Source organism: Salvelinus namaycush, chromosome 35, assembly GCF_016432855.1.
Source record: "Salvelinus namaycush isolate Seneca chromosome 35, SaNama_1.0, whole genome shotgun sequence".
In the NCBI taxonomy this organism is placed as follows: domain Eukaryota; kingdom Metazoa; phylum Chordata; class Actinopteri; order Salmoniformes; family Salmonidae; genus Salvelinus; species Salvelinus namaycush.
In genome coordinates, this window is record NC_052341.1 from 12,915,981 (window position 1) to 12,934,971 (window position 18,991).

The 18,991-nt window shown below is 44.8% G+C and overlaps 1 protein-coding gene across 3 annotated transcripts in view; it reads left to right on the forward strand.

Annotated features, from left to right (window-relative positions):
* Positions 1 to 13,477: 13,477 nt before the first annotated feature.
* Positions 13,478 to 18,991, forward strand: part of foxn2a (forkhead box N2a) — a 30,928-nt gene continuing 25,414 nt past the window's right edge. Inside the window, exon 1 of one of the 3 annotated variants that reach the window (XM_038975397.1) lies at positions 13,478 to 13,660. Coding sequence is in view for 1 of the 3 variants with exons in the window: in XM_038975396.1 (XP_038831324.1) it covers positions 13,817 to 13,871 (55 nt within the window). In the remaining 2 variants the exon portion in view is untranslated. Of the gene's footprint in view, positions 13,661 to 13,760; positions 13,872 to 14,318; positions 14,494 to 18,991 lie in introns of those variants that run through there. The other 2 variants (XM_038975396.1, XM_038975398.1) reach the window with 2 other exon arrangements.

Sequence of the window (18,991 nt, forward strand, 5' to 3'; positions counted from 1 at the left end):
GGGAAGCATTTCACAGAGAAGTCTAAGTCTTATTGATTTGATTTGATTTTGATTTGCTGTGCTGTCTCACCTCCCCAACATTGATCCTGGTTTCGGCACCCTACCTACCCTGCAGCCACATTCTCCTCTCCTCCCCTCTCCCCCCTGCCCTCCTCCCCTACTCTCCTCCACTCCCCTCTCCCCCTCCCCTCCTCTCCTTCTCCCCTCCCCTACTCTTCTCCTCCCACCCGCTACTCTCCTCCTCCCCTCCTCTCCTCTGCCATGCTTCATTACCCTGTGCTCAGTGAGGCAGAGAGAGGCAGCACACGCTTCTTTCTATCCACACACACACTGTCTGCAGCCGTGTTGCCCATAGCCACAGCCAGCCAGCCAGGCAGGCTCCCCATAGACCTAGAGTTCTTTATACAGCCCCACGCCCCTAGGCAACGGGTCACACTCACTCACAGCCCTACACCCCACTGTACACTCACGTCTACACAATAACAATGTCCACACCACTATAGTTCCACAACTAACATTTTAGCATGCTAACACTTGCCCTTTAGCGCTTTACATTTCCAACACTCTGTACACACTAACTCTATTCAAACTAATTAGGACATATACTTATGTAACACTAATAGACACTCAACCCCCATAGTGTATAGACTGTATCCCACGTTTTTGTGATGCATATCCTTGACAGTCACTGAACAGTAATTGTACACACATACATGAACTTTATTAACAAAACACACACACATGCTGCTCAGGGAACAATAACTAGCTCCACGGCAGCCTACTATGGAGCTGATGGTGCCAGACAACATTGGCAGGGCACAAACACCACAATTGTCCCCCCAACACAAAGTGTACTTGTGCCCAAGGCAGAGTGGGGTGGATGGGATGCTGTGTAAATCAATGTGGTGGCAGTGGGACGGGTACACTCTTAGATGAAAAGGTTCCAAAAGGGTTCTTCCGCTGTCCCTATAGGATAACTCTTTTTGGTTCCAGGCAGAACCCTTTTGGGTTCCATGTAGAACCCTCTATAGAAAAGTCTCTACATGGAGCCCAAAAGGGTTCTACCTGGAACCAAGAAGGGTTCTTCAAATGGTTCTACTATGGGGTCAGCCAAAAAAGCCTTTAAGGTTCTATACAGCACCTTTTTTTCTAAGAGCATAGAGCCCAAAGTATTCAGTGTTGTTACCTCTGGCAAGCCTTCACTGGTTACACTGAAGATGTTGAGGAAGACTTACTCTGAACCCCCTTTCACTGTAAACAACAACAACAACAAACAACTGATGAGTGAGGATGAATACATTTACAATTTGGGATCATTTCAACATTGTAATGAACTATACTGAACATAACACAACATGTCAGAGTGGCTTGTCTATCTGTATGTCTGTCTGTCTGCCATCCGTCTGTCTTTTCATCCTCTTTCCCTTGTCAGTTAATAGACTTGCCGAGGTGTTCATTTGCCAGCATGAGGCAGTCATTACCAGTAGAAAACATAATTTAGCAGGGTAATAGAACAGTCCAGGATCAATAGGCTAATTTAATTGCCCCTGCATGTGGTTGATTGTATTGCAGGGTTATTTGCAGGAGCTTTTATAGAGAGGAATTATCCTCCCGTGTAGTTTTACTGGGGCTATAAACCATGAACCACAATCACAGCAAAGAAGAGAAACTAGCCTGGTCTCAGATCTGTTTGTGCTGTCTAGTCTACTTGTTGTTGTCATAGCGACAGTACAAACAGATCTGGGACCAGGCTTAAGAGAAACGGTTGTTATTGCTCAATAAGAAACTCTGTCCAACTGTAGTTACTACCAGCACTGAATTGGTTGCTACAATGACATAAAAGCAGGCAAAGTTCAGTGCTATGCTGTTATATTGCTAAACTGAACTTCAGGAGTCGCCGTTTCAATGGACATTGCCGGTTGTAAACGTGATAAAAGCAGGGTAAGTCACATGCCATATATCCAAGCCTTCCTTGACAGCTTGGACAATGCCATTTCCCTAGCTGTCAGCACTCTATTGGCAGTCTAACTCATCGGGTTGGAGTTAAACTTTGCACCGCTATACTCTCCAGTTGTCCCTTTGGTCCTTCCAGGAGAAGCTGTGACCAATTGCGGTTGTAAATCCAGGTCCTGACTCCTGAGATCCCCATCAGTCAATACTTTAGTACCAAGCTTTACAACAAAGCCCAGGCCAAGCCAGGCCCAGGGACACTGCTTTCATCCGAAGAGGAGGAGTAGGGATTTGAGGACCAAAATGCAGCGTTGGAGTTAGACATAATATTTATTTAACAAAACCGAAAACACGAAGAACACTTGAATAGATACAAAAACAACAAACGAAGTAGACAGACCTGGACTACGAACTTACATACAACGAAGAACGAACGAACAAGTACTGACTACAAACAAAACGAACTCACGAGACAGTCCCGTATGGTGCAACAAACACTGACACAGGAAACAACCACCCACAACAATCAAAGTGAAAACACCTACCTTAATATGGCTCTCAATCAGAGGAAATGAAAACCACCTGCCTCTAATTGAGAGCCATATCAGGTCACCCTTAAACCAACACAGAAACACATAACATAGACTACCCACCCAAACTCACGCCCTGACCGTCAAACACATACAAAAACAACAGAAAACAGGTCAGGAACGTGACAGAACCCCCCCCTCAAGGTGCGAACTCCGGGCGCACCCCTAAAACTCAAGGGGAGGGTCTGGGTGGGCGTCTGACCACGGTGGTGGCTCAGGCTCTGGGCGAGGTCCCCACCCCACCATAGTCAAACCCAGCTTCCGTATTCCCCTCTGAATGACCACCCTCCTACTCCACCCACTTAATTTAAAGGGCACCGTCGATATAAGGGGCAGCACCGGGATAAGGTAGCTCAAGACAGAGAGGTAGGTCAGGATAGAGAGGTAGGTCAGGATAGAGAGGTAGCTCAGGATAGAGGGGCAACTCCGGACTGAAGGGCAGCTCCGGACAGAGAGACAGCTCTGGACTGAGGGGCAGTTCTGGATGGCTGGCTCTGGCGGATCCTGGCTGGACAGCTCATGGCTGGCTGACGGATCTAGCTGCTCATGGCTGGCTGACGGATCTGGCTGCTCATGGCTGGCTGACGGATCTGGCTGCTCATGGCTGGCTGACGGATCTGGCTGCTCATGGCTGGCTGGCGGATCTGGCTGCTCATGGCTGGCTGGCGGATCTGGCAGATCCTGTCTGGTTGGCGGCTCTGGCAGATCCTGTCTGGTTGGCGGCTCTGGCAGATCCTGTCTGGTTGACGGCTCTGGCAGATCCTGTCTGGTTGGCTGCTCTGGCAGATCCTGACTGACAAATGGCTCTAGCGGCTCCTGACTGACTAACGGCTCTGACGGCTCGGGACAGACCGGCGGCTCTAATGGCTCGGGACAGACGGATGGCTCAGACGGCCCTGGGCAGACGGATGGCTCAGATGGCGCTGGGGAGACGGATGGCTCAGATGGCGCTGGGGAGATGGATGGCTCAGATGGCACTGGGGAGACGGATGGCTCAGATGGCACTGGGCAGACGGATGGCTCAGATGGCACTGGGCAGACGGATGGCTCTGGCCGGATGAGGCGCACTGTAGACCTGGTGCGTGGTGCCGGAACTGGAGGTACCGGGCTGAGGGCACGCACCTCAGGGCGAGTGCGGGGAGGAGGAACAGGGCTCTGGAGATGCACTGGAAGCCTGGTGCGTGGTGTAGGCACTGGTGGTACTGGGCTGGGGCGGGAAGGTGGCGCCGGATATACCGGACCGTGAAGGAGGACACGCGCTCTTGAGCACCGAGCCTCTCCAACCTTACCAGGTTGAATGGTCCCCGTAGCCCTGCCAGTGCGGCGAGGTGGAATAACCCGCACTGGGCTATGCAGGCGAACCGGGGACACCACCTGTAAGGCTGGTGCCATGTACGCCGGCCCGAGGAGACGTACTGGAGGCCAGATACGTTGGGCCGGCTTCATGACATCCGGCTCGATGCCCAACCTAGCCCTCCCAGTGCGGCAAGGTGGAATAGCCCGCACTGGGCTAAGCACGCGTACTGGGGACACCGTGCGCTTTACCGCATAACACGGTGTCTGACCAGTACGACGCCCTCTCACTCCACGGTAAGCCCGGGGAGTTGGCTCAGGTATCCAACCCGGCTTCGCCACACTCCCCTTTAGCCCCCCCCCAAGAAATTTTTGGGTGAGCCTCTCGGGTTTCCAGCCTTGCTTCCTTGCTGCCTCCTCATATCGCCGCCTCTCAGCTTTAGCTGCCTCCAGCTCCTCTTTGGGGCGGCGATATTCTCCTGGCTGCGCCCAGGGTCCTTTGCCTTCTAGGTCTTCCTCCCATGTCCATTTCTCCAAATAATTCAGCCTCTCCTGTTGTTGCTGCTTGGTCCTGGATTGGTGGGTGGTTCTGTAACGGGCTTCCTCCTTCTCCTCATCCGAAGAGGAGGAGTAGGGATTTGAGGACCAAAATGCAGCGTTGGAGTTAGACATAATATTTATTTAACAAAACCGAAAACACGAAGAACACTTGAATAGATACAAAAACAACAAACGAAGTAGACAGACCTGGACTACGAACTTACATACAACGAAGAACGAACGAACAAGTACTGACTACAAACAAAACGAACTCACGAGACAGTCCCGTATGGTGCAACAAACACTGACACAGGAAACAACCACCCACAACAATCAAAGTGAAAACACCTACCTTAATATGGCTCTCAATCAGAGGAAATGAAAACCACCTGCCTCTAATTGAGAGCCATATCAGGTCACCCTTAAACCAACACAGAAACACATAACATAGACTACCCACCCAAACTCACGCCCTGACCGTCAAACACATACAAAAACAACAGAAAACAGGTCAGGAACGTGACAGTGTTACAGTATATCTCCATGCTCGGTAGTCAGGCAAAGTTGAGGATATGCCAAAACAAAATACAAAAAAGGAAGCCTGTATAATACAGAGAAGATACTTAAGGTAGATACTGTGTAAACAGAGGTAGGAGCAGAACTACATAGCTGAGCAACATGTTTCGACCAACCAGTCTTCCTCAGAGTGTGGATATGGAAATGGAGGCAGGGGTAGAGCTGTGGAATCCCACTCCTCTTGAACAATCCCAGGAACTGGAGTGGTTAGATTTTCTCTAGGAAGTGGGTTGATCCCGTGATCAGAGAGAGGCGTCTATTTCATGGTCAGTGCTCCAACCAGCAACTCCCAACTCCCTATTGTGATGTTATCCTCCTTTATGGAATGTCCAACCCCCCACTCAATCTAGGTCCCCTCTCATCCTCCTAGCTGAATAGGCCTAGCCTGGGGCCTATAGGGGCCTATTGATTTTGATCTGTGATGCCTTGGTGCCTCACACTATTGCAGCTCTCACCCTGACCTGTAAAAAGGATAGCCACTCAAGAGCAGAGAGGGATTCCTTTTCAACCACTGACTGCTCTATACAGATAAATCCCCATGGCCAATGCTGTTTAGACTGTTGGGATTCATGTGAGATAATAATAATTTAATTCTGGCCACACTTCCTCTCCTAATCCCTGCCTTTCTGTCTTCCTGCTTCTCTTCCTGCTTAGTTATAATGGTATAGATTAAAACTTTCTTAATGATTTTTAAACTGTTTCAAAGAAGTTAAAGAAATACTTATTAAAGGCAGAAACTCTTTTTCCACGGTTCATTGAACACAAAATGTAGACGTTGTCATTCATCTATCAGTAAACTTAGCCCGCAGCAGGACTTGGTTTAAAAAACAGGATTTACTAAGCAGCTGCTTTAACATTCCTGCATAGAAGTCTGTTATGTCCTTTTTTATCAGTTAAAACATTGCTGATTGTTGTTTGTTCGCGTTATAGTGTTTGTGTACCAAATGGCATCCTATTCCCTTTACAGTGCACTACTTTTGACCAGGACCCATGCATTATATGAAGAATAGGGTGCCATTTGGGAAGCAGCCAGGGCCTGGGTGTTCATCCTGCCCTGGAGTGAATCAACAGTTCAACACCTCATCAAAAACAATGACTATTTACATTTCTAACCTGAATAAATAGGCTGAATCAATAGAGAATTACTGGCTAATTGTTTGGCTTTAGTCTTTCTGAATGTGTGTTCCCTTTTTCCTTCTGGATAGCCACTCAAAAGCAGAGAGAGATTACTAGACAGGCCGTCATTGTAAATAAGAATTTGTTCTTAACTGACTTGCCTAGTTAAATAAAGGTTAAAATAATAATAATAATAAAATAAATAAATAATGTTCCTACCTGCCTGTCTATTGAGTTATTTTATTGCCCCATCATTGAAGGAGGCCTTTATCAAGCTATAGATAAGAGACAGCCAGCGCCTGTTGACACAATTCATAAGGCCTGGTTAGCACAAAGGCCTGTCAAACACAGGGCTTCTGTAAACAAACCGTCTCCAGTACTGCATTTAGGATTATTACTGTAGGCTAGGGAGGAAAGGACAAGGGAGGAGCGGGAGGACAGGAATGGGAGGAGAGGGAAAGACCTAGGGACCAAAACCTGAAGAACAGATAAGTTAAAAGAAACCTGTTAACCGCACCCGGTTCTTAGGCAGGTTTTCAGGTCTTCGGTCTAAGCCGCTGCCTCTGGAGTACAATGTATCGCTGCCGGCATGGGTTTGAATCTGCTCTATCTTCTACCCTTCACCTCTATCTCTCTCCACCAATAAACATACAAAATACTTAATAAAATGAATACTGTATATATTATTATTATTTTGTATATATATTTTTTTATCTACGGGTGTAGCTCAGCAAAGGTAAAGGGGTTTTCCTTGAAAATCAGGATGTCCAAAGGTTTCTTGTGTTCTGTCAAACCATTTTGTTTTTGATTGCCTCCCCCACACTTTTATAGTGAACTTTGATCGTCATGTAATGGAGTAATAAGCTTGAGTTAGGGCTGGGCTCATTGACAGGGTAAACAAGCAGTATTTGCATTCGCCCAAGGGCAGGTACTGCCTGTTTGTCTGTGGAGCCGTCACTGCACACGTCACCTGGTGTAATGAAATGCAGTAAGTAACACTTACTTACTCACTTACTTACTGCATTTCATTACTCAGGTGACGTGTGCAGTGACGGCTCCACAGACAGACAGGCAGTACCTGTCCTTGGGCGAATGCAAATACTGCATGTTTACCCTGTCCGCTGGCCTTGAGATCCTTATCTATGGAAATACAGCTAAATAGCTGAGCAGAGTAGGCTGTGTGTGTGTGTGTGTGTGTGTGTGTGTGTGTGTGTGTGTGTGTGTGTGTGTGTGTGTGTGTGCGTGCGTGCGTGCGTGCGTGCGTGCGTGCGTGCGTGCGTGCGTGCGTGCGTGCGTGCGTGCGTGCGTGCGTGCGTGCGTGCGTGTGCGTGTGTGTGTGCTCATGAGTTTTATACTGTTTAACAACTTAAGTTTGAACTAATTAGCACAAGTTGGCCTGAGCGTAGTGATCCCCTGGGAACTTCAGGTGATGGTGTGTGCATTTGAAAGGTTTGCGTGAGTGGTGTGTCTCATATCACACTCATTCTGCAAATGAAAACATTGCACAGGTAGGATCATTAGGCTTTGGCCCATATGGCAATCCCAATCGGTGTGTCTTTAGCATGATGATTCAGCCTCATTCTCACCAGTGCTGTCATCGGCCTCTACTCCCTGTAAGAATATCATTTGACGGGAGCCATACAATAAAGAACAGGTGACAGAAGAAGGCAGTTCCACCGTATGACCCTTGTCCCCAATGAAACCCTCATCAGAGACCAGTCACACAAGACACAATTTGGCCTCCCACCTTGCAATGCAATTACACATTCTCTTTCAGAAACACACCCTGGTGGAATCCCAATTAGCAATTTAATTCAACAAAATAATTAGATCCATATCACCACTGCTGAAGGCACAGAGTGATGAGAGCACCACTGGCTTCCTGTTTCCTCCAGCGGGCCACAGGTTAAACACCTTTCATGTGTGTCTGCGTGTGTGTGTGTGCATGCATGCCCCCCTGCATGCGTGCATACGCACGTGTTTGTGTATGCAAGCCTGCCTACATAGATGTGTGTTCAGGCGTGTGTATGTGCATGCATGCGTGTGGGTGTGTGTAGTTCAACAAAATGTAAATCAAAACTAGACGTTAAACTGACGTCTGTGCCCAGTCAGGAGCACGTGGGTGCATGTGTATATTAATGACATTACCAGGCTTGTAGCAGCCATAACCTAATCTTCTGTAGAGATGCATTACAGACACGTCTATGTTAAGAGCTGCTTAAATTCAATAACAACTCCAGCACAGTGACTGAGAGTTGTTATTGAATTTTTGAATTTGCCACTTTAATAATGATGTTTACATATCTTGCATTACTCATCTCATATGTATATACTGTATTTTATACTGTCTATTGCATCTTGCCTATGCCGCTCAGTCATTGCTCATCCATATATTTATATGTATATATTCTTATTCCATTCTTTCACTTAGATTTGTGTGTATTAGGTAGTTGTTCGGGAATTGTTAGATTACTTGTTAGATATTGCTGCATTTGCGGAATTAGAAGCACAAGAATTTCGCTACACTCGCAATAACATCTGCTAACCATGCGTATGTGACCAATAAAATTTGATTTGATTTGATGTTGAGTGTTACCACAATCACAGATCCTCATAGGCCAAAATATGACTGTGTAGTGTGTGTGTGTGTGTGTGTGTGTGTGTGTGTGTGTGTGTGTGTGTGTGTGTGTGTGTGTGTGTGTGTGTGTGTGTGTGTGTGTTTGTGCGCGTGCGTGTGTGCGTGCGTGTGTGTGTGTGGTTGCTCACCCTCTGGAAAGCTAACTACGGTGTGAAGAGAGTATCAGGGGGAGAAATAGCAAGCCAGGGAAATCAGAAGAGAGTCAGAATGAAGAGGACTTGTCATTAATGGAGTGTTTTAGGAGCTCCGACAGGGTTGGAATGGAGTATTGCTGTGTGTGTATGTGTGTGCATGTGCGTGTGTGTGCGTGCATGTGTAGCCTCTCTTATCGGATAGCGGCCGGCAGGGGCGTGTCTGTGTTTGTCTGTTTGTGTCTGTGTGTCTGTGAGTGCGTGTGTGTGTGCAGCCTTTCTTATCGGCTAGCCGCCTGGCAGGGGAGTGTGTGTGTGTGTGCGTGCGTGCGTGCTTGTGTGTGTACGTACGAGTGTGTGTGTGGGAGCTTGGAAACTTGCGGTCCGTATAAAGGGCCTGATTCATTTCCGCATGAGTGGGTCTCAGTGGGACAGTGTCAGGCTAGCCAGGCCGCACAGATTTATATACCATTAAAGCAGCAGGACTCCTGTTCCTCCTGACCACAATGCCACCACCACTACTAACACACTGCAGCCTGTTAATCTGACACACTGCGCACACACACACTGCGCACACACACACTGCGCACACACACACACACACACACACACACACACACACACACACACACACACACACACACACACACACACACACACACACACACACACACACACACACACACACACACACACACACACACACACATTGAAACATACACACACACATAGTCGCATGCATGCCCAAGAGCATGAACAAAATGCAACCAAGCACGCACACACACACACACTCTTAGACACCAGTCCTGATATACTGCACACTCTCATACACACACACACACATGATCTCTCTCTCTCTCTCTCTCTCTCTCTCTCTCTCTCTCTCTCTCTCTCTCTCTCTCTCTCTCTCTCTCTCTCTCTCTCTCTCTCTCTCTCCCTCTCTCTCTCTCTCTCTCTCTCTCTCTCTCTCTCTCTCTCTCTCTCTCTCTCTCTCTCTCACACACACACTCTCTCACACACACATACACACACATACACACACTCTCACACACAGAAAATACACCGTATCTACAGATTGCATCCATCCTCATGTTTCATCCCTCCACTACCACCTCACATACATAGTTCATCTCACACACTCAGTTCAACGGCTAGGCAGGTAGACTAGCGTTTAGAGCGTTGGGCCAGTAACCAAAAGGTTGCTGGTTTGAATCTGTCGATGTGCCCTTGAGCAAGGCACTTAACACTAATTTGATCCAGGGGTGCTGTACTACTATGGCTGACCCTGTAAAACAACACATTTCACTGCACCTATCTGGTGTATGTAACCATAAAACATAAATTAGCTCCTCCTTCTCATAGGTACCTCTCCACATTTAATTTCTTCCTTCATCTCTCCTCAATCTTCTCACACTTCATTCCATCTACTGTATGTATCACCTTCCTTCCATTTAGCCAACATAACCCCACCATCAAAACATAACCTCCTCTTACCTATGCATCCCATCTAACTACATTACATAATGCTCTACTATTGCCTCTCTATTTTTCATAAATATTCTCCAAAATGAAATCCAAGGCAGACTGTTTGTGAGTGATCTGGTCTGTGCCATTCCCTCCTCCCTGAATCAGGTATCTGGACCTATCCCTGTCAGTGGTCTCTTGGGCATAATGCTTTAGATTGTAGTAACAGATTTAAAATCAGATTAGCACAGTTCCAGGCGCACAGACTAATGGCTCTGTCTTTTCAAGGCATCCTCAATCAGCTCCGTTGCCCTGGTGATTGCTATATCTTGTTCTCCTCTCCCATTTGCTGTCTTTGCAACTTCATCATCCAGCTAGGGAAAGAGAGGAAGGAGTGATACAGGGAAGGGAGGAGAATAAAAATGAGGCAGAGTGATTCTGTGCTATAGGCTGTACGCTGCTGCTGCTGGCTGTATGGCCCTATGAATAGCTCTTAGCATGTACAGTATTGAAATGATGACACGGCAACCTGAGCAAAAGCAAAGTACAGACAGTACAGTAAGTGAATGAAGAAGATGAACTCAAGGATTATATTTTGACTTTGGTCATAAATCCTAACGCTTTCCTTCTCATACACTCTCGTAGAGTATGGCACATCTATCTACTATATCAGAATAGCAGGGAGATTGGCTATGGAAGATACCATGAATACCATTCTAAATGTATTATTATTCCTCTTTATCTCAGCTAGGTCTGTGTGAGAGTAGACAAACACCACGTACATACACTCACAAACCGAAACATACCTGTACATTCAGAGAGGATTACATAAACAATGTAACGTGTGAATAATGAATGTAAATCATGACCGTCAGACCTACGTCGGTGGCGACACAAGCTACATACACACAAAGGATTTATTCAAGAGAAATATAATGGTCCTTAGCTCTCCAAATATATCTATAAACAGAATGTGGCATATAGGTCAAATATATGACCTTAAAGTGTTTGATTATTCAAAGGGGCATTTTTGGGGGATGATTCATTCCACTCCCACAAGGGAGTTTTAACCAGTAAACCAGAAACAGACAAACAGCTTCCTGCATCATTTGTCCATCCTTTCCTCTTCTCCAAGCACGAGATAGGCCATGTGACCCAGTCACCAACAGTAGCCATGGTGAAATGTGCTGGGGGAAAAACAGAAACAGCAACTTCAGAAAGAAAACGAGTGAATGAGGACAACTCAAAACTGAGACTTCAAATCAAAGACTTGATAGAGCACCACATGTGGGATTGTATTATTTCTTTCAAGCCTCAAAACCCAGAAAAGAAAACATCAACATGAAAAGGAGTTAAATGGGTTAGAACAACACTGCATCTGGGTAAACAAACACTACAGGTCCTGTTCAACCCTCTAATGGCTGGTTTACTCGAATCCAGTGTGGCTGTAGCATACCACCACCCTATGATTCACAGAAGATCCTGTTTGTCCAGTTGAACTAACTGAAGGGCATGAAGTGAAACAGGGTGTGTTTCTGTGTTTCCACTAGAAGAAGGATACAAAAGCATTGTAAATACTACAACATCCCAAACAGAACAATGGCGTAGAAAGACATTTCAAAGTGAACAAAAAGGTAGGTCATTAATTACAAGGTAATAGAGAAATGATAAGCCTTGAACTCAACATATTGAAAGAAGAACTTTGGCAGGAAAATAAAATCTAATGGGGCAGGCTACTTTGGTAGCTTTCAGAGTTATCTCTCTGAGAGAGCTTCTAAAAACAGGATCGAAGTGGACAGAGGAGGAGGTAAAGCCCAGCCTTATCTCAGCTCATTGGTCACCATAGCAACACCCACCCGTAGCACACGCTCCATCAGGTATATTTCACTGGTGATCCCCAAAGCCAACACCTCCTTTGGCCGCCTTTCCTTCCAGTTCTCTGCTGCCAATGACTGGAACGAATTGCAAAAATCACTGACGCTGGAGACTTATATCTCCCTCTCTAACTTTAAGCATCAGCTGTCAGAGCAGCTTACCTGTACACAGCCCATCTGTATATAGCACACCCAACTACTTCATCCCCATAATGTTATTTTTTGTTGTTGTTGCTCTTTTGCACCCCAGTATCTCTCCTTGCACATCATCATCTGCACATCTATCAGTCCAGTGTTAATGCTAAATTGTAATTATTTCGCCTCTATGGCCTATTTATTGCCTTACCTCCCCAATCTTACTACATTTGCACACACTGTACATATACTTTTTCTATTGTGTTATTGACTGTACGTTTGTTTATCCCATGTGTAACTCTGTGTTGTTGTTTTTGTCACACTGCTTTGCTTTATCTTGGCCAGGTCGCAGTTGTATATAAGAACTTGCTCTCAACTGGCTTACCTGGTTAAATAAAGGTGAAATAAAAAATGAATAAAAGGAGAACAGAGGGGTGGGAGGAGGAGCTCTAAAGGGGGTCAGGTATCACATTGATGTGAGAGTTACAGTTTGGTGTAAACTCACTGATACTAAGAGAGTTGCACAGTGGCCCATACCAAATGAGTAATAGGGTCGACTCCAGAATACAAATAATGCAGCCCTTTCCATTATACTGTAGGTCTACATGACTAATACTGTGCCTATCAGTCACATATGTACTGATATCAGGGGTCTCTTTAGTGTTGGCTGCATATTGAGGCATTACAAAGCTTAACATATCCCTTTAATGATGACCCGCTGGAGCCCTTAGGCAGAGTTATACTACAAATTAATCTGCTAGCGGAAGAGACTGCTTAGTCCAGAAAAAGTAGGCTACATTGTATCATCATCATGACTGCTGGCTGGCTGGAGTCCCCCGCCAAAATGACGTAGATGCCTTCTAGTCCCCCGCCAAAATGACGCAGGTGCCTTCTATTACTTTAATCCCCACTTTCATCACCACATGCTGTGTAGTTTATTCTACCCGCTGAAATAAACTGTGTTATTTGGAGACACCCCAAAAAATGTACTGTGTGGTATTTTAATTAAGTTTACAATATGTCATATTCTATTTAGGCTACACAATGAACTCGTGTGAAAAAAAGTAAAAAAGAAAATGGAGTGGCGTCGGCGTCGGCAGCGCCACAAAATAACCATGTGCTTCTGCGCTGCGGCAGTTGCCAGGGGATATGGAATGGGAGGGGTTATGATTGGTTGAAGTGGGTTTGTTGCCTTGGCGACGGCGAGGGGTTCGGTAGCGTTGCTGTGCGGCGTGATCTGCGCGCTGCGTGGATGGAGGAAGCAGCTGCCGATGTGATCTCTGACACTGAGACAGACATCTGAACACACAATTCCTGCCATACTGCTACTTTGCAGGCAACGCTTGCATGAATGTAAGTACTTGAAAAGGCGTCTTTAATTTATTTAATGGTGTGATATTACGGAATGCTTTAATGTGTTTTTCGTGGCCGGTGAAAGGTAGCGCAAAATAAATGGGAGAAGTGACTGATAGCTCGAGCAGCCAGCATGGCAGTTCAATAGCGAACAACATGTACTGTACTTCCCCCATTTGTTATCTGAGCTCTAGCGCTGCGTTATGGAATGGTAAGCTATAATAGAAACAATGCTATATCGAAACTTTACAATTCTTTAGACTTTGTTAATTTTTTTCCAGTTGTGCTAATACGTTGTTTTTGGCGTCTCTTGTCTTCCATGTGGCTCTTTAGCTATCGAGTTAGCTAGATGTAGCAAACTTATTTTACGGTCGAGTAGTAAGTAGTTAGCCAACAACGAGAAATTTGACCGTCCAATGTGTTTTCATTTTAATTTGAGCTTGCATGAAACACTGTTAACTTAAATATCAATTGCAACAATGTGTACCGACGGTGGATATTTTGTATCCAGCTTGGATGGCTTCGCCACTTTTACACCAAATTTAATTGGTCAGATAACAAATGTCTCGTTTGCGCATGCAGTCATACGTTGAAAATGTATAGTTCTAGATTCTGTATAGTGTTGGCTTGCTGCCCGTTTTAGTTGTCATTCGATTGCCATGTCACGAGTCTGGCAGTGAGTTCGACTATTTCTGTCAGACACCATATCGATAACTGCTTGAACTTATTTCATATTGAGCAACGAGGTCGTGTCAATTTGTTGTAATTTGGACCGTGGACCATTTTAACAGTTTGATATGAGTCTTCTTGAATCCAATTTCAAACGTTTGTCGGTGAGTCGTTCATGTAAGGACTCTTTATCTGTTTATTTGTATTATGTTTTTTTTTTATATAAAAAATGTAGGGCAACTTTGTTGGGCGACAGGAGCAAGGGGGGGAGGTTTCCGTGTTTGTGACTATGTAGCTCATTTGCCGTGTGTCCTCTGTGATTCATTTCTTGGAGATGATATCATTCAGTGAGTTATTTTACTGTTATTGATAACTCGTTTAGTGACATTGCCAGTGGAAAGTGTTTCAGGGGTTATCGAAGAGCTGAGCAAGCAAAATGTAGCTTGCTAGCAGCTTGCTAACATTTATGTTATTCCGCTAAAGCTCCTCTGTCCCATGAGTTGGCCTGTACGCAATGCAATATGTCTGGATGGACGTTGAGTCAATTCCTCAATCACTCACATGCCCAGATTGTTGCGGTGTTACAATTTTGTCAGTTCAAATGTCCCACACACAGTTCCAAACCCATCCACGCGCATATATGGCGCTAGTGAGGCAGGAGCGTGGCCTTTGTCATAACGCATTATTGGACAGCGACACAGCTCCCTGTTGATAGAAGTCACAACAGCAACTCCGAAAGGCTTATTCACATATTGGAGCATATCAGCACATTACCGGACATGCAATGAGTTTAGTGTCAAGTTGCCTTTGATGTAGCTACAGATAACTGCCGAAAATAAAGGACACTCCAACAGTGTCGTAATAGGGCTTTGGGCTACCACGTGCCGCCAGAACAGCTGCAATTCACCTTGGCATAGATTCTACAAGTTTCTGGAACATAATTGGAGAGATGCAACACCATTCCTCCACGAGGAATTCCATAATTTGGTGTGTTGATGGTGGATGAAAATGCTGTCTCAGGTGCCGCTCCAGAATTTCCCATAAGTTTTCAATTGGGTTGAGATCTGGTGACTGAGACATGCACACCCTTTAAACCCCCATGGTCATTTGAGACCCCTCTTTCAAAGTCACTGAGATCTCTTCTAGACAAAATAATTTACTTTGACATTTTTAGTCATTTAGCAGACGCTCTTATCCAGTGCGACTTACAGGAGCAATTTGGGCTAAGTGCCTTGCTCAAGGGCATATTCAACAGATTTGTCACCTAGTTGGCTCGGGGATTCAAACCGGCGACCTTTCGGTTACTTTCCCAATGCTCTTAACCACTAGGCTAATAATGGGCAACTGGGCATTTATTTTAGACATGACCCTAACCATTATGGGATGTTTATTGCTTATTTAACTAAAGAACCGCAACTGTGATTTTGGACATTGAAATTGGCACCAGAGGCTACAGCTAGGCTGCTACGCTGTTCATGATGTAATGGATTATCACAAGATTGTCCCAGATACAAATTACTAGCTATCTCCAAACAGTGAGTGGCTGTTGGCGGCCAATTCATTATTTTTCTCGAACGAGGTATGTCAGTTGGTGTGATAACATACAATGATAGTTTCCCCTCTCGTGTGTCTGTGTGATTATATTACCCCCTTTCTCCTATCTTACAAAAGTTACAAATTTGGGATTTCTGATTGTAAAAAAATAAATAAAAATAACCTATATCAATTATTTGGATTGAAAATTGTTGCCTACTGTAGTTGTCTTGTTATGCAGGCAACGGTTTGTTTGGTGTATGTGGTGTGTGTGTTTGACATGAGGGTGGAGAGGGGCAATGTTCCTTTTTTTGACACACAGTTTGCTGACTAATGTGCCTCAGATAAACAGTAAAACAAAGCAGGCCTGCGATAAAAGGAGAGAAACAGAAGTGATCAACCTGTCATTTGTTTACTGCCAGGAATTCATGCCAATAGTGTGTTTGTGTGTGTGAACACAGTGTACATCATGATTGGTTTTCTTGGAACCATCTGCTGTTTTTTTTGCTCTTTTAATACCCTGTGTGTTTTTGTAAATATGTTTTTTTATACCATTCGCATTGTGTGTACAAGTATGTATACTTGCAGAGGAGGGCTGCAGTCAGAAGGGTAAGTATTTTAGCTGCCTGAAATAGCCTGAGACCTGCTCTCTTTCATGGCATTCATGACTATAAATATGCCCTGCCCATAACCCTAATAACGCTGCTGCTAACTCCGCTGCTAACCTCGCTATGGAATGGCTATCTCTCTCCACTCAGTGCAGCACAGGCACATGGAGCTGAACAATTGTCACAAATGTGTGTGTGTGTGTAGGGGGGGCGGTGCTGTGCGTCGGTCATCTTCGCTGCTCCACATAATACGGTTATTTAGATTGCGGGCATGAGATTCTGGAATCTACATTTCCTCCCTGTTTTTTATTTATTTATTTGCGCTCAACACTAGTTGAGAGACACACACACACACACAGCCTATTCCACAGAGTGGAAGGAGCCATGCCATTTAATCAAGAAGTGGAATAGAAAGAGCAGCTGGTTCAATCTTAGTGAATATTCTGTCCTTGTCCTCTGGGACATGTTAAAGTGTACTGACATTATACATCTCACTCTGCAGACAAAGGGAATGAAACACATGTTTCTGAAACATGTAGGAGGCTATTCAGTGCCTTCAGAAAGTATTCATACCCCTTGACAGCCTGAATTTAAATGGGATTAGATTGAGATTTTGTGTCACTGGCCTACACACACAACCCCATAATGTCAAAGTGGAATTATGTTTTTAGAAATGTTTACCAATTAATGAAAAGCTGAGTCAATACGTATTTAACCCCTTTGTTATGGCAAGCCTAAATATGTTTAGTAATTTTTTTAAAACAAGTCACATAAGTTGCATGAACTGTGTGCAATAATAGTGTTTAACATGATTTTTGAATCACTACCTCATCTCTGTAACCCACACATACAATTATCTGTAAGGTCCCTCAGTCGAGCAGTGAATTTCAAACCCGTTCAACCACAAAGACCCGGGAGGTTTTCCAATGCCTCAAAAAAAAGGACACCTATTGGTAGATGGGTAAAAAAAAAAGCAGACATTGAATATCCCTTTGAGCATAGTGATGTTATTCATTATGCTTTGGATGGTGTGTCAATACACCCAGTCACTAGAAAGATACAGGTGTCCTTCCTAACTCAGTTGCTGGAGAGGAAGAAAACTGCTCAGGGATTTCACCCTGAGGCCAATGGTGTAAAACATACATAGTTTAATGGCTGTGATAGGAGAAAACTGAGGATGGATCAACATTGTTTACTGAACAAAAAAACAAATGCAACAATTTCAAAATGTTACTGAGTTACAGTTCATATAAGGAAATCAGTCAATTAAAATGAATGAATTAGGCCCTAATCTATGGATTTCACATGACTGGGCAGGGGTCCAGCTATGGGTGGGCCTGGGAAGGCATAGGCCCACCCACATAGCTGCCAAGCCCACCCACTGGAGAGCCAGGCCCAGCCAATCAGAATAAGTTTTTCCCCATAAAAGTGCTTTATTACAGACAGCAATACTGATCACCCACAGATGATCCAGCAGGTGAAGAGGCCGGATGTGGAGGTCCGGGCTGGCATGGTTACAAGTACTGCCAAATTCTCTAAAACGATGTTGGAAGCAGCTTATGGTAGAGAAATTAACATTACATTCTCTGGCAACAGCTCTGGTGGACGTTCCTGCAGTCATCATGCCATTTACACGCTCCCTCAACTTGAGACATCTGTGGCATTGTTTTGTGACAAAACGGCACAATTTTAAAGTGGCCTTTTATTGTCCCCAGCACAAGGTGCACTTGTGTAATGATCATGCTGTTTAATCAGCTTCTTGATATGCCACAGTTGTTGTGTAGATGGATTATCTTGGCAAAGGAGAAATGCTCACTAACAGGGATTTAAACACACTTGTGCACAAAATTTGAGCAAAATAAGATTGTGCGTATGGAACATTTCAGGGATTTGTTTTTTAGCTCCTGAAGCATGGGACCAACACTACATGTTGTGTTTATTCTTTTTCAGTGAAGTTACTCCACAATAATAATCTAAATGAAAGAGTGAAACGAAGGAAGCTGTACAGAATAAAAATATTCCAGAACATGTAAGGCACTAAAGTAAAACTGCAGAAAATGTGGTATCAATACACCCAGTAACTACAAAGATACAGGTGTCCTGCCTAACTCAGTTGCAGGAGAAGAAGGAAACTGCTAAGGGATTTCACCATGAGGCCAATGGGAATTTTGAAACAGTTACAGAATATAATGGCTGTGATAGGAGAAAACTGAGGATGGCTCAACATTGTAGTTACTCCACAATACTAACCTAACTGACAGAGTTAACCTGTTTGGGCTGCAGGGGCAGTATTGAGTAGCCGGATAAAAGGTGCCCATTTCAAACGGCCTCGTACTCAATTCTTGCTCGTACAATATGCATATTATTATTACTATTGGATAGAAAACACTCTCTAGTTTCTAAAACCGTTTGAATTATATCTGTGAGTAAAACAGAACTCCTTTTGCAACAAACTTCCTGACAGGAAGTGGAAAATCTGAAATCGATGCACTGTTCTAGGGCCTGCTTATTAAAGTCCTTG